General features: G+C 37.5%; 1 protein-coding gene across 6 annotated transcripts in view; it reads right to left on the minus strand.

Moving 5' to 3' along the window:
* Positions 1 to 21,834, minus strand: part of VPS13D (vacuolar protein sorting 13 homolog D) — a 107,521-nt gene that overhangs the window by 45,080 nt on the left and 40,607 nt on the right. For 4 of the 6 annotated variants that reach the window (XR_008820604.1, XM_056330492.1, XM_056330491.1 and 1 more), the window contains exons 39-62: positions 21,396 to 21,518; positions 20,675 to 20,749; positions 18,150 to 18,255; positions 17,691 to 17,843; positions 16,939 to 17,074; positions 15,892 to 15,939; positions 15,002 to 15,152; positions 14,154 to 14,364; positions 12,789 to 13,036; positions 11,929 to 12,120; positions 11,230 to 11,356; positions 10,179 to 10,321; positions 9,208 to 9,338; positions 8,786 to 8,961; positions 8,540 to 8,663; positions 7,470 to 7,705; positions 6,610 to 6,718; positions 5,802 to 5,959; positions 5,338 to 5,446; positions 3,285 to 3,464; positions 2,906 to 3,022; positions 2,416 to 2,565; positions 1,403 to 1,552; positions 461 to 557 (exon numbers count right to left, since the gene is read on the minus strand). Coding sequence is in view for 5 of the 6 variants with exons in the window: in XM_056330492.1 (XP_056186467.1) it covers positions 461 to 557; positions 1,403 to 1,552; positions 2,416 to 2,565; positions 2,906 to 3,022; positions 3,285 to 3,464; positions 5,338 to 5,446; positions 5,802 to 5,959; positions 6,610 to 6,718; positions 7,470 to 7,705; positions 8,540 to 8,663; positions 8,786 to 8,961; positions 9,208 to 9,338; positions 10,179 to 10,321; positions 11,230 to 11,356; positions 11,929 to 12,120; positions 12,789 to 13,036; positions 14,154 to 14,364; positions 15,002 to 15,152; positions 15,892 to 15,939; positions 16,939 to 17,074; positions 17,691 to 17,843; positions 18,150 to 18,255; positions 20,675 to 20,749; positions 21,396 to 21,518 (3,450 nt within the window). In the remaining variant the exon portion in view is untranslated. The remainder of the gene's footprint in view (positions 1 to 460; positions 558 to 1,402; positions 1,553 to 2,415; positions 2,566 to 2,905; positions 3,023 to 3,284; positions 3,465 to 5,337; positions 5,447 to 5,801; positions 5,960 to 6,609; positions 6,719 to 7,469; positions 7,706 to 8,539; positions 8,664 to 8,785; positions 8,962 to 9,207; positions 9,339 to 10,178; positions 10,322 to 11,229; positions 11,357 to 11,928; positions 12,121 to 12,788; positions 13,037 to 14,153; positions 14,365 to 15,001; positions 15,153 to 15,891; positions 15,940 to 16,938; positions 17,075 to 17,690; positions 17,844 to 18,149; positions 18,256 to 20,674; positions 20,750 to 21,395; positions 21,519 to 21,834) is intronic. The other 2 variants (XM_056330494.1, XM_056330493.1) reach the window with 1 other exon arrangement.

The following is a 21,834-nucleotide window of genomic DNA, read 5'->3' on the forward strand; positions in this document are numbered from 1 at the left end:
AAGGTCAGACAGCCAAATGTTTCCTTCAGTTAAACAAGAGGAACTGCCCAAGGAACAAATGAACAGAGATCCCATTTCTAGCCTTGGGTTTAAATAAACAAGCATTACTAAACAATGAGGTTCGCTGCATTAATGACACAATTTCTTTTAGCCTAATGCAGATGAATCCAGATACAGGAACCTCAGATGAATATGGAACTGCTTCCCATGGAGGCTCAGCTCAGCCATCATGTACTGGACAACAGCATGCTGCACAGGTCATCACCTGAAGACGGTACCGAGCACAGTACATCTGAACAGCTTTACAGGGGCCACCAAGACGTTAGCTTCCCAGCTCTCTATTCAGCAGCGGAAGCCTCCAAGGAGCTAAGAGTATCTAGGCATTTTGACCTTATTTTATATGTAAGATCATAATACTTCCGTATGCTGTAAAACTGGTCTTTGTAATTTTATACTATACCTGATTCAGACTGATCATAGCCAAAGAAACTCAACAGCTTCAGAAGGAGTTTCTCCTCAATTTGAACTGTGAACTTACGTGCAGTGATCATCAGATGCTAGGAAGATAAACAAGTCTCAGTTTACAGTATTAACGCTAGAAATATAATCCACGTAATCCATTAAACAGGACAATGTGTTCTACTCCAACAGAATATTTTCACTGGAATGGGTTTGTAGTGTAAGACTGACACCTTCAAAACGTCTTTGGTAGTTTTCTTCACATAAAGTTATCTACAACTGGTGATGACTGTTTCCATTTTTTGGGAGGCATTGTGTGTCATTACCTAATACTAACACTTCAGCATCTGATGCTTAGCTGTTTTCCAACACCAAGATCCATTCTTTTTGAAAACAGCACTGACATACACAGGTAAAGATTCCGAGTGAGAAAACAGGTCTTGATAACTAACTCCATTTTGCCCTCACAATGCATGCCACAGTTGGTGGATACATTTCCAGGCAACATTTCCGAACAGCTGCAGTACACAGAACAGGGTTTATGCTGCAAGATAACAGCTTATCAGAGAGAAGTAATAACCTTGTAAATGCTCACAAGAAATATAGCATAGATATTCTGGCTCACTATGCTACAATGGTACCTACCAATTCTGAGGGGAGAATAACTGGCTTGAAAAGTAAGGCCACAGATGTGAACAATCAAGGGTCTGGCCCAATTTGTTATATTTTTAACTATATTTATTATCCTGCTCCTCACTGTACCGTAGCTTTAAACACTATGAACATGAGAAGGTGGATATAGTGTCCTTTAAACGCCACTATTAATTCAACACAGTGTATTTCACAAATTATTGAATTCAGATTACTAGTGAAAATTAGGAACAGGAAGGGTCATTTAAACAGAGCAGCACCTGCATGGCACCATCACAAGACTGGGGTTTACCTTGTATATATCAGTCAGTGCATTCTTACTGGGAAATTTCATTGCATTTACTTGCACAGCAGGACCAGTCTCCACAGGTTCGTTTTCACTCATCTTAGGCGTGAGAAAGAGCATAAAAGGCTGTGTAGTGCCAATAAGCTGGTTGTCCACCTACAGAGTGGATAAGGACAACAACAAAATCTGAGCAGAAGACAAAAGCAAAATCGATCCCACTTAACTGAGGACTTCAAAGCTTTCAGAAATACATGGTGCCTGAGCCAGAGAGACACTGAATATACTTGGTTATTGATCTCACTGAGATCATACTGAAAAGTAGTCAGAAATGTCCTCCCTTAAAAAAAATACTATTACAGATACCAACAAACAAAACTTGTAACAAAATTGCTACATCCTCTGTGACTTTTTCCTTTACAAAAAACAGCCAAAAATATTGCACAGGAGACTTAAGCTACTCCTGCATTTGACTGATGCATGTAAATATCCATTTATCTCATGTTATCTACATCAGTATCTACAATTCCCCTTCCAATAAAATCTTATATATTGGGAACAAATTCTAATAATTTAGAGGAGTTTTTTAGTAGAATAAAACCACTTTTTACACTCTTTCAGTTTAACTTGTGAATTCTGAATTGCAAAGACTGAACTCAAAACAAGTGTTAAGGCAGAACTGCAGAGTCAAACCCAAAATCTAGGTGGAAAAAATGTAATAGGTTTATACTTGTCTTGTCTGCCTATGATTCTATGATTTATACTGCAGTGCTACCAGCATTAGGACTCCTGCTTTCAATAGCTGCTTTTCCACTACGTAATGAAAGCATCAAGAACCAAGAACCAGGAAGGGAGAAAAATCTCAATCTCACCTGTTTACAAAATAAAGTAAGATTCTAACTTGCCTAACAGACAGATGGTATGAGATACAGTCGAAAACAAAGAAAATAAAGGAACACCGATGCTGACTGAACTTCTGCAGAAGATCCATGACCAAATAAATGTTTCAAAATGGTAAATACCTGTATGTCTTGCACACTAAGCTCTAGCACCTGACTTGTCGACAGTTGTGTGTAGTGGACATGAATTCTTGTGAGGCTCGCAAATACTAGCTCTTCAGGAACTTTGTTGACCAAAGACAACCCTATTCCACCTTCCAGTTTCACAAGCACCTGAGAAAATATTTGAAGAGGGAAAAAAAAAACCCCTAGTAACAAATCAACACTGAAAAAATCTGTGATACTGAATACATACTTCTGCAAAGAATTTATTTTCTTAGACTCATCTCTCCAAAGAGGCTGAGAAGCTAACTGATAATTAGTCTTCAAATAACAAGGTGTTAAGACATAATCCCAACTTTTAAGAATAAGGAGTTTTAGCAGGAAAATCTACAAGTTCATAACAAGAGGCCATCATGGGGAAAAGTTAACAATCAACCCCCCAACCCCCCCTTTAAAATCTAGAAAGGAAAATGAGAAATAAAAGAGACAGATACTAGTTGTAATAACTTACTTCTAATTCCTGCTCTGTATCTGGATTTTTTAACTTGTGTAGATCTTGTTCCGTAACTGGAAGTTCATCTCCTTCACTAGATAAACGATCATTTCTACGTTGGTTAAAATCCGTTATCTGATAAACAGATACATTACTGGAATGATCGTTTTCCTATTTATAAATCACAGCTATACTGTCCTACCTTACAAAGTTATCATTTTTAAACATAAGTACAATGAAAACTTTTGTTGTTATTATTTCTGTTTTATGATATTCTCCTCCCCCTTCATATAACTACAAAATTCTTCTTGCAAGAATTCAGAGATGCAATACAGAAAAAGGTATTTCAAGTACAAGCAAATAATGAGACTGGATTCTAGTTAATGAAGGACTTCACCTGTAGAACCCTAGTTGGCCCATCCGGGATGACTCTAACAGCTAGTACTCCTGACCCAGGCCTCATCTTTTGGTTTATGAACTGCTGTTCAGGTGGAACTGGCCCCAGAAGTTCAAGTGCAGTATCAGGACCAAGAACAACTTCTGCTCCATCATGCAGACCTAGTATTCCTCCCTTTGCCTGCAAAGAGAACAAAGAGTAAGGGGAGAGAAAAAAAAAAGCGATAGGTTAAAAGCTTCAGGTAACTTTACGTACAATGATTTAAAAGTGTATTTTACTTTCCTCTCCTTGCTCTTCAGAGCTAAAAGAAAAGCAGTCCAGCAGCATTTGACTTGATATTGCTAAAGCTTCTGGTAACTCGTGTTTAATCAGTTTGGCAGCTACAAGAAAAAGCCAAGATCAGTAATTAAGTATTCCCACTGCACGTTCAGAAACTGCAGATATCATACTGTGACTGAACATGGGAAGTCCTTCCTGAAAAAATTTTCAAAACGACATAAAAGCTGAACTCTGGATCTGCAGATCAGGATGTAAATCCTTACTGAGTCAACACCTTAAAACAGCAATGCAAGGCTTTTTTGGTTGCTTCAAACTGATAAGTAGTAACTTACTAAGCTACAGTAATTTGATCACAAAACGATCAATGCAACATCATGGAACTAAGTCAAATACTTCTCTCTAGATCTATTTTTTGGTATTAGAATTGAAACACAGCATCAAAGGTGACAAAGGAACACTACATTGCTGCTATCCCTACTGTATCTATCCTGGAGGCTGGAACCTTCTTTTATGGCTACTACATTCCTTTAAAATTAATCAGAACAGAACTACAAATACAGTCTTAAAAGGTTATTGTGAACCCCTAGGAGCATTTCCCATACTTTTCTTCTTTTCTTACATCAGAACAAGCATCTGAAACTTCAAAACTGGTTTTGGCAGGCTACTTCTAGTTTCACAGGGAACATGCATACTGTCCTGCTATTACACAGTGAGCAAAATGACCAAGATGCTGGTCTTCTGTCATTGCTGTCCTGTTTTAAGATGAAGAAATATCCAAAGCATGTGTTTTGGAAAAAAAACCCCAACCAATGAATCACAATGAATTTAGAAGCAAGAAAAGAACAGGGGTGGGGGAGCTATCTCCAACAGGACATGAGGGTGTTCTAGCTGCAGAATTTTTTAAGTAGTAACATTCTTAACCCTACAGATCCATTCCAGATTCACTGTGTACATAAAAGACTCACTTTCATCACAAGAGTTAATGTATTCCCTATAAAGGTACTTTTTCCACTGAACTGAGGTCGTTTTCCATTGATGTAGCTGGCAGAATTTATTTTTCAAAATAAAACATTAGATATAACATCATTATTTATTACAAACATACTTTCTATTTCAACAATATGCAGGATAACTTACTAAAATTTGTTTGTAAGCTATGGATAAATATGGTTGAAACACTTTTAAAAAGAAAGAAAAAAAGAGAATCAAAATTCTTTTGATGTTTAGTTCTCAAATTTGTAAAAGCAATCCAGGTTTCTGTGCCTACAAATTCTACCATCAGCAGGCAGAATTATCAAGCAGTTTGCAAGTGTTAGTTGTCTGCAAGCCAGTTTCCTGGAACACACAGAGCAAACAGTTCAAACTGCTTTTAAAATTCTAATTACTAAAATGTCAGAACCATGGTTCTGAGAAGTGCAAATCTTGACCTTCATCAGCGATACTGACACAATCTGCAGCTTTTTCACATCTGGTATGTGTGAGAATATCAAGGCCCTTATTTATCACTATACCGTCCATTTTCAACTATGATGTACTATTACCTTTCTGATTACTTATTTATAGTAAGTAATAGTGCAAGATATTAATTATTTGAAACTGGTAAGAACGTTCAAACATGAATTTAAACCATACAAGCAGTTTGTGCAAGTCTGGTTTCCTCTGCATTCTGAACTTTGGCCTCAAAGCTTTTAGTTCACTTCAATACTAAGCCTAAATGACTCCATCATCTCTATCACAACAGCCAAAACAAGTTTAACATATGATCAGGACTGACCTGGACAACAAGTCCATGAATACCACAGGTCAGCTTTCCGTCACGGAAACTCCATGTCTGGGTAGTACTGCGCCGTCGATCAGGCTTTCTCAGCATCAGGGGCTCGTACCTGCAAGGAAAGCATGTCACCCAGCACTGGAGAGGGTTACAACACAGTTTTACCCTGCAGATCTGTTGATGGTGAACACTCACTCTAATTTTCCTCAAGCAAATTCTCCTAATCTCACTTCTGAAGTGGTCTTTTAACAATCTGCTGCTGAAAATACATTAGCCATGCTTGTAAAAATTCTCCCAAGTCACAAAAGTGATCATGAGGTCCATTGACAAAGACAGATAAAAATCTAGCTTTTCCACATGTCTTCAAAATAGTTTCTTTCCTTATTCAGAGAATATCATGTTAAGTATGCTTTCAAAGACATGGTTAGAATATACATCAGGTTCCTGAGAAATTGTATTTGCAATACCTGTTATCCGTGACAGCTGCCAGGCCTGCAATATCTAAAATCATAGAAGAGTCCACAGACCGAGAAGGTTTATGGGGGTTATGAGGAACTGAAGAACCTTCATGGCAAAGCATTCCTGTGCCCATCATTCTCCAAAGCTGAGATCGTTTTCCTGGCTCCTGTTGCATAAAAACTCAACATTTAAATGAACACAGCAGCACAGAGCAGATACTTCTGTTCTGGTTTGCTATCAGATGCTTTGAATTATAATTCTTGGAAGGACTTGTACGTATTTATCTTCAGAGCCCTGAATTAGAATTAGGAACTAGTCTGTATAAAACCTTCTAATTCAGCTCTGATGTTCAACAGGTATACATCCTACATTAGCACTGTTAGATGCAGAGCTGCATTTACAAGCTATTTTTAATCTCGGCAATATTTAAATAGAGTTTCTATGTCTTAAGAGCTCCAGAAATAGAAGATTTTACTTACAAGGCAACCAAAAAGGAAGCATGCCCTACCTTGTAACTTCATTACAACATCCAACATATAATTAACACTTGATTGTCTTAGAGGCGTTTACAACGTTCCTTACTACTTTTATTCAAACTTTCTTTTCTGTCACCCTTACCTCCATAAAAAAGTCTTATGTGGGAGCACCACCATTAATTCAAGCAGCCCGAATTGCAGTAACTTGTCACTTTCAACGGTGTCTGTGTCCAACCCTAGTTATCCTGAAAGTGTTTTTTATTTTTCCCTTCTCCCAGCATATGATTTTACTTAAGCACGTAGCAACAGCATTTTAATAAAAACAAATGCGCCTTGCTACCTTCTTTTTCAGCACAACTCGCTGAGTCTTTGGAGAAACGTCAAGGACAAGCTCTGCATATGCAGCATCCTTATTCGAAGCAACTGGTCTTACACTTGGCTCCTGTGAACTAGAACACCAAGAAAACATCATCATGTTTATTCACAGAAGCTGCTGCTTCTGTAGTCTGAATCAGATCTGTACCAAAATCCAAGTGAGGAAGCTTATGCGTCTAATATAGCCGATCAGGCAAAAATTTGTATTGCCTTTTTTTTCCTCATTATTTTTGGAATCACCAGTGTAAGCTGTCAATTTGAGTACATTCTTAAAAGGGGCTTTGATTTCTCACTGCAGCTAGGAACTTCACAAGCAAAGCAGATGAATGCTGAAGAAAATTTTCTACCTTGTATTGAGGAAAGCGATAAACAATGTATTAACCTCCCGTAGCTGTTTTCAATAGCATATATAGCAGTGCAAGGTTAAAATTCACAGGCATCTCATAAACAGGTATGCCCTGTAGTCAAGTTCCTTTATACATCAAGTGAAATTAAGCCCCCAGAGGTGACCCTAAACGTCCTTGCTCTCCCAAGATCAGACAGTGGGGTCACAGCAGATGCCATATGCCAAATCTTTCTCATTATGTGATAAAATAAATAATGGCAAGCTGCACCTATAGAGCCAAGTTACCACGACCAAACGAGGTAAGATACACAGCTTATAGACTCCTGAAATTTGGCATTTGTCTGTGAGCTATAAGGTTGACATAAGTTTAGCTGCATTTGAAAAATTTTCAAATGGCAACCATTAAGAGAATATTGATGTAAAGCCTGAAGAACACCATGAACATTCAAAGTATGTTCACCTAATATATAAAGAATTACCCTGAGAAAGTATACGTAGCAGCAATATAGATGAAGTTTTCATAGTAAAGCTGCTTGCTATCTTCGAAGTCATTCATGCTGCAGACGATCTCTGAGGAGCCCGCCCCTTTAACTGTCAGCGTTACGAAAGGCGGCAGAATCGGTTCATCCCATGCGTAATCCAGAGAGGTCATGGGCTTCACTTCAGTGTACAGCCTTGGCTCGACAACACCGTGCTGATTGAAAACAATCGGGACCTGTAACAGTCATGAAAGAGGATGTGGTTTCATGCAGAAATTGTTAACCAGACAGATTTGTTGCTATCATTGTTCCTTTCTCAGGAGTTGATCACTGAAATGTGTTCAGCTCCCCTCCCCCCCGCCAATGGTTTCACATGTATTCTCTTCCATTCAGTCTCCATTAAAGATAGTCTCAAAGGGATGAGAAATGTCATCTTTGCTTTTATCTGCTGTCCGTAGTTCAAAATGTCTTTAGTCCTGTGGTAGGTAGCATCTCAAACCTCATCATCAAAATTAGGACTTGCCCAGTTCTATTTAACAGTTCAGTACCAAACAGAACGAGAACCAGTAAGTACGAACTGCTCCAGCTCTTGCTCTGATCACAAGGCAGTCAGTGCGTTACTGTTAAATGTGCAAAGTAAATTCTCTGGTTTTTATACTCGCTGACATGGAAGCCTGAAGACAGAGAGAAAGGAAGGGGCAGCAGCAGCCAAATTCTTTCTTTGAATTAACTTTGGGTTAGTCAAGTGTTGAAAAGAACACAGAGCAGATGACAAACTATCACCCTCGCACAATTTTCTCAACAGTAATAAGGCCCTTCCTTCTAAGACTTTTAACGTACTCATAAAAGCCACAATGTTAGCACTACTATTAAACAAGATAAAGCAGCTGAGTACTAACAACTTTTATTAAAACTTCAGAAAATTAGTATCTACACGAATACCTCTTGCCACAAATTTTTATTTCATTACACAAGCTAATCAGCTCCCTCATCTAACGAACACAAAAGAACTTTGCTTTTTAAACTAAAAAAATGAAAGAAAAATGTGGGGTTTTTTTTTCTTCTTTTACCTTGGAAAAATTGTCTATGCGGAAAGGTGGTGGTAACTGATCTGTGTCGCTGAACGCAATGCGGTATGTGGCTCCTTGAAGAGTAATTTCTACTCTTAAGAAGTAACATTTTCCCAAGGTGTCCCTGAACAAGAACAAACAATTACAAGAGCGGCAGGCTTCTGAGCTGCATTATCTGCAGTGTGAAATAGATGCTTCTATCAAAAAATAGAAGTATGCTACAGAACATTTATATATAATAGCTACCTCATATTAATATGGAATGAGTTGTTTTTGTTGACCTCAAAGCCCCCGGACCAAATGCAGTTTGGGACATCCATTAGTCTCACACATAATAGTTGATCGTAATCATTACGTGGCCAGTGGAACACGACGCTGGATCCAGGAAGGGTGGAGATATAGCCATCAGGATTGGACGTTCCCTAGTACAGAAATTGGAAAATACATACCCTATAGATATTTAAAAAACAGTATTATCTATATACCTCTCAAATATGTACCCAGTAATTAATTCAGTTAGGTGGATGCTGCTATTAGAATACGGAGAAAGATCCTCATAACTAGCCAACAATACCTTCAAGTATAATGTTTGTGTTCTTTTTGGTTGGAAGACGCTGTGACTAACTACAAGTATCATAATAACAAGTAACAAAAAGGATGCATCTTACCCGACCTCTGGCAAATTCCCGCTGAACAAAGGCAAGCTTGTAGCTTGATTTATTATCTAACAGGTAACGAGGCGCAAATGTTACCATGCATGTATCAATATAGCGGCCTCTGCCTTTTTTAACATCGATACCTAGTAATAAAAACAAGTTAAAACCAAAGCTGTTATTTACAAAAAAAGCAAAAGACATCTGCCACAATATATTTCACATAACAAAAGTTTCTTTTCTTGGGTTCCTGAGACATGCTGTTTCTGCTGTAACACTGCCATATTTTGAAGCACCACTTTAAACACTAAACGTAATTTTATGTCATGTTACCCTCTGTTTCTCAAGTATAATTTAGAGATCATAAGCACTGAACATAAAAAAAACCAACCCAAACTATTTTCAATAACAAGTAAATCAATGCAAGTTATTATTCTACTTTTAAACATATGAAAAATTCCTCAAAAATCACTGTGGAGTAACTTCCAAACTGTCATTAAAAACTAAAAGCTTCCAAGGAATTTGTACTTTACATATGCTTGGAGTGCAAGGAAGACAGAAGTTGCACATCAGCCCAGAGAGGCACAAAGCAAAAGCCCCAGAAGGAGCACATGGCTGGGCAGTGACAGCACACAGACACTCAAAACAGCTGAAGACAGTAACGCCATAGGATTTGTGTGCACTTAGCAGTAACAATTGGGGGGAATAAACAGGAACAGAAAGGACAGTTTGCAAATGCAGTTATTAACACTCACTGATGAAATGTAAAAATAGAAATAACTGAAAACTGATTTTTAAGCTAATGAAATTAAATATAAAGACATAAAAATACTTAGAATACTATTTTTTGTTTAATAATTTTCTGCAGACCCTCAACAACCCTTTACAGCAGGGGAACGTGTTGTTATTGTTCCATTTCTGCTGTCACTGACATCATGTCTTACCAAGTTCTACAGTGTTTCTCCAACGTTCCTATCAACACATACCGATGTTATAAACGAGGCCTGGCCGGTTTCCATGCTGGATCACCTTCAGGGCTCTGACACCACTACCGCCATCCAGGGAGAAACCCTGGCACCAGCCCGGCATACCTTCAGGATGGATGCCTTTTCCAACCCGCATTGTACAACTACGGGCAAGAAGAAAACACAAAGATTTAGTCATTTAAATGAGGGATCAAATATCAACACGATACCGATGATCAAACACATACCCAGGTACAAAAAGAACACCTGTGTATTAATATCAAAGCACTGAAGTCATGACAAATCTCTTCTTGAGTAATTCATTCTGCATTTATGCCATAAGCTCTTTTAACATATTGGTCAAGATTCAGTGACTATGTCAGGTAAAAAGCTTGGTAATTTTCAGACTGCTTAACCATGACAACGTTTGTGTGTCTTTTTTCTTTGAAAGAAAAAAAATTCAAAGTTTTTGTGATAAATTTATCTGAAATGTTTTTGATTTTTGCTCAAATGAACAATTCTTAGATTTTAAATCATGTTCTTATTTCTAATTTTCATGGAAAAAGCAAGTTTTCTCCTTGATGCCAGTTAAAGTAGCTGAAAAGTTTCCTTTCCAAACCCCTTCCGTTTCCTTTTACGTCAGAATCACAACAGCTCTGCTGCATGGAGACTTTCTGCTGCTTCTCTATTAGTATTCAGAGTTTAGGATTAGGGATATGAAGCAGGTTTTTTTAGTGGTAGCAATGCAATTTACACAACTCGGTAAGTCTCTTCATAAAGGTTTTTGATTTTCTTAGAAACGAAGCATGAGTTCAAAACATGCAAAATAAAACCAAAGCAGCTCGCAGACACAACAGAATTAGCCAGCCAAGGAGTTTTCAGTAGGAAATGTCTAAAGATCCCATATGCTTATTTCAGTATTTAGAAACTTAAGAACTTAACAGGTCATTTTAACAGGGAAAGTCTTTTTCCTACATGATATTCATACTAATATTTCAGCACCCAAGCTCTGTGAATTACTTTCATACTTTGTAAGGCTCCTCCCGTCTGCTCTTCCTGCAGTATTACTTACAAGTTTGGCTGTTCTTTATCAGCGTAACAGAACAGAAGGGGGCTGAGGCTTCTAGCAAGCTCATGCTCTTCAAACTGACCTGCAGCATCTGTTTTTGCATTATCTTGTCTGAAGATAAGTGGTAATCCTTTAAGTAAACGCAGAAAAATGGAGTGTTAAACAACACTTCACCTTTGCACAAATGAAAATGAGAATGGTACAAACTACTTCAAATTAAGGAACAACCTGAAATAATCAGGCTGTAATAGCCATCAGTCTGCATGCATTCTCCCTCTCCATCTGCCTAACCTGCTCCAGGGAGCCTGCTCCATGCAGAAAGGGAGTTCTGGGACCTCTGAAAGTGCCAACAGACGCTAACGCAGAGTAACTGCAATTTAGACCTGTGGCTTTCTCGAGGCATTTCAAGCTCTTGAAAACCACAATTTTATGAGTGATCGAATCTATGCTGATTTTTGAATCTATGGTCATGGTTGAAGACCTGCACTACAGCAACTAAAATGTCTTAAGTTATCCAATATTCATCAAACAACAGCTGCTGGCACTGTGAAAAAAAGTAAAAAAAAAAATCCTGCTCCTTTTAATTCCTCTTAAGCAGTATTTAAAAGCTCTGTTTGACTAGAAAGCAAATCACAACACTGTGTGAAATCTTTATTTCCTAGCTCATGATTACAGCTATGAAAGAAAATACTGTAAACTTACCTGTTTTGTTGATTAACCAGTACGGTGCTGAAATTAGTATTTTTAGAGAACCTTCAGCACGACATATAATCCTTATGGTCAAATTTAGCAGTCGTTTGTTGACATCATACAATCGCATCCGCACCATATAGTTTTGTGTCCCAGGAGGAATCAACAGCTCTTTACAGATCGGGAAGTTTTCTAGCAATACGCCTACGAAAAGCAAACATCACCCCAAAGAAACGTTAGTTTCTGAGAAGCATACAGGCTGGTGTTTTGCATGGCTTGATCTCCCTGAGTATTTCTTGTAGCTTACCCAGCCTAACTTCTAATTCTGCCCAGTGTAGTAACCTCTGACCTCATGAAGAAATACCTCAATTTAAGTCACAAACAACAACAAAAAAAACCCTTCTGTAAAATACCCTGTGTAGGGCTAATTACTGCCTTTGGCGTCAGATGTCCAGCCAGTGTTGAGTAATTCCACACACGCTTCTCAACACGAACTTTTTCTGTCAGAAAGAAAACAGCAAAACCACCCAAAATGCTGGGAACTTATCTGATTTATTCCCTTCTTCATCACTGTTCTCTCAACTTTCCACTGTTTCCACTCTCAGGAAAACGAGAGAACAGCTGAATAAGGAACAGATCAAGACAGCTGACAGATTTGGGGGAATGATGGCAATTTATAGTTGGCTTTTTTGGATGTGAGCACTTGGTTGTGTTAACTATAAGAAGCCCTGTAACCCAATGAAATATTCATATAAATGCTTTCAATTTTTACATTTTTCCCTTCTTGCACATAGTTCCTTGTACAAGGAACAAGTTATATTGAGATACTCCTCTAGGAGGATCAGAAAGAGGTATCTGAAGAAGGACCTTACCAAGTTCAATGTTCTGAGAAGTATCAGCTGTGTGCAACGCTGCCTCTTTGCCAGGTTTTAACGTCCCGTTAATTGGCATTCCTTTAACATAGAACTCGAGTTCACAAGGTAGCAAGTTACAGATTACCACCGTCGGCAATAGATAAATAGTATGCCCAGGCTGTCTGAAAATTTGTTTAGCACTGTCAGAAAATATGTTGGAAGGCATGTAATCCGGGTAATTTTCTTTCTTTATAGCCACACAAAACCTGTGAAGGCAGACATATGTGAGACATCAAAGAGCTTGTCAGAATAATCGAACCCTGTCTTTGTGTAATGGACTAAATCACACAACATGCTGTAATTGCAGGACTGATATCAAAAAAAGTGTTTAGAATTGTTCTCCACATAATCACTTCAGAGTCTGATTATAAAGTATTCTGTATTTGTGCCTAACATTAAGACAACAGGAGTTTCCCAAAGAATTTAGTCACTCAAACTTCACCTGTTCAGAGACCTAATAGAAAATGGCTTTTACAGATTACCAACTTTAAAACCAACTTCCATAAACTTGCAAACACATGTTATGCACTATTACCAAAAAGATATTTTAACTATTGAAGTAAATTATAATCATGTTCTCAAACATAAATGCTGAACATGTCCTTCCTTCCAATAGACAGAGCCTTGCTTTGGCCACCTGACACTTCAGTTTTTCATTAGTTAAGGTAAAAAGTTGAGTAAATAAACCTTAATTTTAAATTTGTTAATTTTCCTCCCTGTTGATACATTCAAACCCAGCATATTAAAAAATGAACTACGGAACACATAGTGGTAACTATTACAGTGTGCAAAGGTCATTTCCTGAAACAACTTCCATAATCTCTATTCTAGTATTACTCAAACTTAAAGCATCTCTAAATCCATTGTATCAGGCAACTACAAAATTCCATTAAGTCCTCACTATGCAGCAGCATTTTTGGGCTGAGAACAGAGTACAGGACATTCAGGAAAAAGAATATTTGCGAACACACTATGGCAAGCCACTCATTATTCTCCGTGACACAGACTAGCTAACTTAACATGAATACACATTCTATTTTCTACCCTTTCCTTTTTTACAATAAATATTAACAGTGTGCTTGCTCTGTATTCTTAGACATTTGCTAACAGGCACTGTCAAAGGGGCTTCAAGGAGCCCTACAGATGTACAGCAGCTATGCTTCAATGCTTTCTGGTTATTCAACAGAAGAAACAAAACATCTCATGAAGCTGCAGAAGCTTTCAACTCTCAAGTATTTTCTTTCCTGTTACTTACTTTCACAGTATTTCATTTATCAGAAGAAGATAACACAGTTTACAGCAAAATAATTAGGTCTTTCTTACCTGAAAAATCGGCTATTTTCAGATTCCATTGAATGACACTCTCGCTTACTGCTACATACTTCTGTTGTCTTTTGAACATTAGTCCAATGAATCGGAGCCTTACAGAAAAAGACTCCCATTCCTTTTGGCCTGGCTTGCAAATGCCAAGAGGTAAGATGTAATGGGATAGCAAAGGAATCTCCTGGCATAACCGCTGGAAGAACTACAGGTTCTGCAACCAAAAAAGAAAACACACATATCAAAACAGGCCCCTTTACTAAAAAGCATAAAATTTTCAAATAGTAAATCTCTAATTTTTGAAGCAACACGTTTCATTTTAACATAAAACACTAGCTACTTTATATAAGTTTCAAACACCAACTAGTTTTTTTAAGCCCTATTAACAGTCTGGCAGCAGACAAATTTATGTGTGTAAATGTGAAACTGGACACAGACTAAAAGCTTGCTGGAATTCAAATTCTTGTTCCTTGAATGCTTTAGTGAAAATGCTTATTTCGAAAAGACTTCATTCATTATATTTTGGGTACATTACCAGCGTATCACTGTATTTCTAGACTGCACCTTTGCATGCTAATACCTGAAACCTTCTACACTACTGCTAAAAGATAAAACATGCTACACACAGAAATAAGATTCAGTCTTTCGTCTCAGCTTTTCCTGTTTACCTGAACAATAAGCAAAAATCCTAGTGGGTTCTCTAGCTTACCTTGCTGATCACTTTCTTCTTAACACTACCTATTTCCCCTCCAGGGAGGTCTACTTTGTAGTCAATTGTTACAGAGAGTGGTGAATCTTCTCAGGGAGGAAGCTAAAGATTCCCCAGTGTGGAAGAAATCGACACCACTTACTGTCAGGTGCGGAAGGACTGTCTAGTCTTAGTTCCATTGGCATTTCCAGCTTGTTCTTCACTATCAAGGCTGAGCGCACTGTTATCACTTTCCGAGCACTACCTTCCATGGTAACTTCAAATACCACACGAACTGGAGGCAATGAAGAAAACTGGAAGATATTTAAAAGCATTAAAAAGCTCAGGTAATGATTATATCTACAAGAGGGACACCTCAATTTTAAAGCAGTAACTGCTGGAGTGAAAACTTGCCAACCGAGTCCAACCATATGCAACACCTAAAGTATATACAGTTTCATAATAATGACTTATAATCCTGTTCCTCCTCCTCAAAACACAGTAAAACTAACTATGAAAATGCAATTCTAAACACGACAAACTCCATTATCTTTTTCAAAACGATGCAAGTTCAATAAGAGCAATACAGATCCTACAAGAACACTTTATACACTACACTATTACCTTATTTTACAAATTCACGGAGTTTGAATTTCAAGCCTCATGTAATTAAGTCACTCATCATTCCTATCTGTCAAAACTAAAAAAATAAGGTGGAGCTTTCTTAAGATAGTCATACTTTCTTCACTCTTAGCTGGTTTATGTCCTACATTACACAAAGTTATTGCCACTTCAGTCCTGAGAAGCACATTTTATATGGGTTCACATGCTGGAATTCACATACTGGAATTTAAGACCCATTCTTCAACCAAACATTTACACTGGTGAGAATGGTAAGTCATGTTACATACTTGTTCTGATTTGAAAGTTTGTTTTGTTTGCTTGACTTTTGTTTCCTTTCTATTGAAAAGGTTCTTAGAAGGATGTAAAAGCCAGTTCACTTGTCGAATTATGCTAGTAAGTAGCTCTAGAAAGATGAAAACATATACTCACGTAGACTTGTGGATGTATTATATTTGTTCTACTTATTGGGCTTCCAAGCTGGGAGAAGAGTAAACAAGAAAGTTAAAGTTGTTCAGCTTTTAAGGTATTACTTTCAGTAACACAGAACGTTACTACAGAAGAATAAACTAAGTTCTTTCATCACTTTGTGGTTCTGATCTTCAATACAGCTTGGAAAACACATCAGAACTATATTAGCAAAACCTATTTGTAATACTTCAAAAAGACATTAAGCTGAAGGAAGAAGGTTTGTTGAAAAAAAGAAAAAAGCTACAGAAGATGTTCCTGAACAGGAATTCCCATTATTTGCATCCTTTCCCTTCAAGAATCTAGTTGCACAGAGAGACAATGCTTTTTATGCTTCAATACACAAACATCAAAAACAATTCAAATAAAAGACTACTGGCTCTTGTCATCATGAAATTAAATTCTAATCCTGTTTTATAACAAAAAGATCTCAACTTCCAGTTTCTCAAACGATCAAACATCTTCAGTAGCTAGTCTCAAAACTTAACTAGTTTTGAAATCTACACTATCACTTTTATCATTAAGACTCAACCACCAACTGCCAGCCTGCTGATTATTACAATTGCATTTTTCCTTCATGACAAGTATATTTTGTCTAAGCAGCCACATATTTCAACAATCTCTAGGCTTACAGGAAACTGTCAGTGGTGTTTATTTTAAGTAAATTCAACACATGAAAAGCATTCCTGCAATGGAAAAAATAAAAATAGCCACTGAAATGCTGGGCTGATTTAAAGCTCAGTTTCTGTGAGTCCATGACACTGTCACCAATATCTTAGTTCTGTCATTGGAAGCTCTGACTGCTAAGCACAGACTAACTGCTGGCTACTCTGTCTGTGGTTTTGTTACGTATAAAAATGCCAGTTAGGAACCCAGCACCCCTAAACTCTCCCAATTCAAGCTAACTGGAAAGAGGACAACCTCATACAGCAGCTGCTTTAAAATCTTGGAGACATCCTTACTCTCAAATTACATATTCTATTAAAACTAACACTCAAAATCAGAACTTACAGTGGAAGAGGATGAGTTCTTATCTGGAGCAGCATATCGAAAAAACGTTCCAACTTTGTCTACAGACACTGGACTGACTTCTTCCCAGCCATTTACTCGCACTTGCAACTGATGAATTCGTAGATCATGCGTGTGCCTACCAGGTTAGAACAAGTTAAATTACTCTTACGCACTATTACATAGTGTAAGCACCAAACAGTTCAAACCAAAAACATTCTCTAGATTCTGAAAAAAAGAATCCAAGGCATTATAAAAAAAGTCTCCAGAGGTTTTCCATCTCATGGATAAAGACCTGATTTTACATCCATTTGTTCCACCTTCCCTAATGAACACAGAGAACTACAACTATGTCATACAGACAAAAATAAAAGCATGCTCCATATTTGTTAAGAAATTCTTCTAGTTCTTAACACTGATGGCACTTATGCTAAAATGACCAACACTGCCCCCACATCCTTTAGAATAAAGAACGTATGATTTGTAATTGAGGTCCCTATGTCTTTCTAAAAGCTTATGATGATCCACCTCATATCTAGGAACAGCTGCCACCAGTAGCAATATATGCTGCTTACTAAACAACTGGTAATTTCACTCTATACATGAGTTTTAAATATTGAAAACTGAAACATTAACAGGAGATTTAAAAAAATATCCACTTTTTATTTAACATCTGCTGAAGTCCTCATAACTATGATCCTAGGAGTTCCATATACGAGTCTGTCAAAACGTATCTCTCAGCCTGGTCCCTTCACCTGTGTCTGAGTTTCCCTCTGGCTTCAAATTCAAATGGAATCTCTTCCCCAGTGATAACTTCTTGCCATTCACTGACATTATGGGCATCATCTAGCAATGTCCCATTTTCCTCAGGAACAACACCTGGACTCCCGCTGTGAGACAGTGCAGCCCTGTGAAGAGAATCCCAACATTTTTCAAACTGACAAAACGACTACTGCAAGTAACAAGTGCTGTTTAGACTGCCTCAGTCTACCGAAGTCCTGCAGCAAACATATCTACATCATGAATGGATCTGACTGTTATCTTTTTTTAGTAGTAAAACTATCTTGCTGTCAAAGAAAAGGCTCTTAACTAAGCAAGACTGGGAGTTGCCTACATTTCTCTGCAAGGAAACCAAAGCACTGAAAACAACAGGGTTTGGCTGATGTGTTAGAGAAGCCAAATACTGTCAAAGTGATCCCACAACAGCTTCTTACCGGGTGGGTGTTGTAGTTAGGGTAGCAAACCACAGAGTGCATCCAGTATGATTTCTTAGAGCAAACGGAACAAATGGTTGCCTACGTTTTGGAGTCTTCATTTCAGCTATAAAACAGAATAAATATTTGTCTAAATGCTTAAGAGAGAAGCATTTACCAGATGCTAATGCAGGGTGAGATACAATGGCTGCAGAACCACAATCTGCATTAACTAAAAAACAGATCGAAGAAATAGGTAGGGTAATAGATTACTAAAAACATTAAAAAATTCAGTGACTATTACAGAAATGGTACAAAGCAAACAAAGTCTTCCCTTACATCAAGTTCCCCAGGAACTGATTTTTAACCTAAATGTTCTTTTGTTTCTTCATATCAAGTGTTATACCACACCTTCAGTTACAACTAACATGTAGAAAACCTAACCAAAACCCCAGACACAATCAGTAACTTTTTACGTACATCCAAATGCTCATAAAGTGTTAAACACATATTCACTTATAATTAAGATTTATGCTCTATTTAACATGATGAATACAGGATTATTCAGTACCCAGTACCCTCTTTGAATGGAACTTTTATCCTTAAAGACTGAACAAGTAGCAATATCTTCCAATATGGTATAAAGCCCATTAAAACAAAGTATGAAAAATGATTTGAAAGCAACCAGAGGTAATCTGGTTTTGTTGAAATGCTGGGACAGCAAAACCCCAGACAAAGAAACTTCACCTAACAAGTCTGACTTTTTTCAAGTATGCATACAAGTACACAAGTGTTACTCTGATCTTCCATGCTGCAGTACACTGTATCTGTGGAAATACTTACCATGTCTGGACACAAGAAAACCCTGTCAAACTCCAGTAACTTACAAAGGAAGGTAAGTGGCTGCTACCTAAATACATATATCTTCTTGTATGAGAGAAGGAGAAAGACGGTGCACACAGTGACAAGCTGCTTAAAGGAAAGGTAAGACAGAAATGAAACCTATTCCACAGAATTTGTCTGCAGTCACTCCAAAGGCTGACTGATACCAGTTCATGCACTTTGTGTTCTGAGACCCATTCATCCCTCCGCAACAAGTCTCTAACCAAGAGTAACTTAAGCACAGGTTTAGAGAGGCAAGAAGGGATAGTGCAGGGTGGGTAGGTAAGTTTATGAAGGAGTTACTGATGATGGCATACAACTTTCTTCCACATCAACGACACCAAATTCCTGCATACCTTACGTTGTCAGTGGAGACTTAAATCTGATCTCTCTAAAACTTACAGAGAAAGTTCTTTCCAATTAAATAGCAAGAAGATTTAATTCTTGAAAATTAAAACCCTGACTTTTGCCAACTGCAAACAAACCAATCTTTTTAGTGTTGAACTTTAGTTTATACAGTCTTTTGGCTAGCCCAGGTTCGACAGAATTACAGACCAGAAGCCACACAAACTTTTGCTCTGGCATTAATTAATTTTCAATTTATTTTTTTAGATTTTTAAAAAAATTGTTTTTGGGACTATGGCCTGGATTTTCTAAAGAAAACTTAATGTAAGAGTTGTATTTTGAGACTCCTGCCTGAAAATAAAGGCCACTCTTACAAGGTCACAATTATTTTAGTAATTAGTTGCAATACCTACTAAAAGCCAAGCAATAAATATTGGAGAGCTTTTGTTTGATTGATTTTTTTCCCCACAAAAAAACCCCACCGCACCTTCCTGAAAAGTACCTCAGAAAAAGAAATCCTTCTATCATTTTCTGGTTTGGGGTTTTTTTTTTTAAACATCTATGAACTCTCTGCAGCCACTCCGAGAAAATGTTTCTAAGGGGCAGCCTGAATGGGCCACAGACGTAGGTTTATAGAAGCTTTCTGTCCTCCCATTCAGCAGCTTTTCTGCAGGGGCAATACATTTATTAAGTGTGCTATTGCATCTTCCATAGTGTCAAAAATTAAAGAATCTTAAACTGCATGGTTTTGCCCGAAGACTGTACTGTCAAATATAAAGCAAACAAATTAACAAGATATTTATTAGGAATGCCTTACTTCTTAAGCCTTATTCAGAACAAGACTGCTCCTTGTGAAGGCATCTAAGAGTTTTAAGTAGCTAAATACACATGCTGAATCAAGTACAAGTACATATAGTGAACATAATGTGGGATATTTTTTAAAATATAAAATAAAATCTTGTGATTTTATTATGCTATTTTTAATGACCCTTTACAGTCTCTCTAGAAAAGGGACACTGAGCAGTCAACAATTCATACGACCTTCCTCAAAGACAGTCTTCCTACACAGGATTAGTTACACTTCTCCCTTCTTTCCTGAAGGGCCCAGAGAGGAACATAAGAGATGCTGAACTACTAAGTTAAGAAGCTTAAAATCAAAGTAGCTGTTACATTGTCTGGTTTGGGGTTTTTTGTTTCTTTGTTTGTTTTTAATACAGAGGCCAATCTACCAGCAAGTCACATACACAACACAGCATTTATTATACAAGAGCCCTCCAAAGAAGAAAAAAGCCTTTTTGTCTCTCTCTGCTATACAGTACCTCTAGCATAGATCTGATGCTCTAGGTTAGTCAAACTGGCTGTACTCCTAGTTCTAAGGTAGACAAGAGGAAGGCCTGGCAGACAGGAAAGACAAAGTTAGCTGGCAAGAAAAACACACAAATACAGGTAGACTCTTCCCCATCATGCATCAGGAAAGATACAGACAGCCGGCATCACGCAATCAGTCTTGGAGTCTCCAACCCAGCTGCTTAACTGCGCTGGCATTTGAATTGCTAACATTTCTTCCAGAAGTAATAATGGAAGAAAAGAAGCTGAAAAGACCTGCCACATATCAAAAGCTGTCACTTAGAGAATTGTTTCATGAATGTAACAGCATTCTTTCCAGAAACTCATTAGAAACGTACAGAAAGAAAGTACAGAAAGAGAAAGATCACGTCTGAACTGCACGCACCCTAAAGTCGACATTCTTATTTAATCTTTGACAGGATAGTCACTCATTAACTTTGAAAGTGTGACCAAAAAAAGGAAGCAGAACTAGCAGTGCAAAGTTCTCACTCAAAGCTAAGCAGCCAGAAAGGTTTTTGTTTTTAAAGAATTGAACACAATTGAACAGAACATAGCATTTTTGCCTTTTTTGCCAAATACCTCTAACAACTCATTGTACGCCATGGAGACCCAATACTTATGTTTGTAATACATTAGACTGGTGACTGTATGTGTCAGGACTGTTTCAAATAGTGTGATTAATGAATATCATACTCTGCCCAAAACACGGTGGATCCACTGAAGAACCCATCCAGTCTTCTGAACTGATTAAATTCACTTCTTTGTCCTGTTTGCAGTAATCTTCCATCCATGACTGTTTGGTACACGTATATTGTTCTAGAGGAATATAAGCACAGACAGTAAATGCCTCCAAGGTGAAAGTAAAGAAAGTAATTTAAAAGTACGTTAAATTCATAACACTGAAGTTACTGCTCTTCAATGGCAAAAGTTTTACTTCACTGCTTTTTCTATGAGCCACTTACATAAGTTAAAGACAAACAACAGCTCATGAAATCACAGCAGTATCTTCAAAACCAAATATTTTTATATTCTTAAGATATTTTTTTAAAAAAACTTTCAGTGGAATTCCATGTTCTTAAGACACTCCTGTGGCAATATAAAAGCTCTCCCTGAGAAGGCCATTAACCTTAAA

The sequence above is a fragment of the Falco biarmicus genome, chromosome 3 (genome assembly GCF_023638135.1).
Source record: "Falco biarmicus isolate bFalBia1 chromosome 3, bFalBia1.pri, whole genome shotgun sequence".
Taxonomy (NCBI): Eukaryota; Metazoa; Chordata; class Aves; order Falconiformes; family Falconidae; genus Falco; species Falco biarmicus.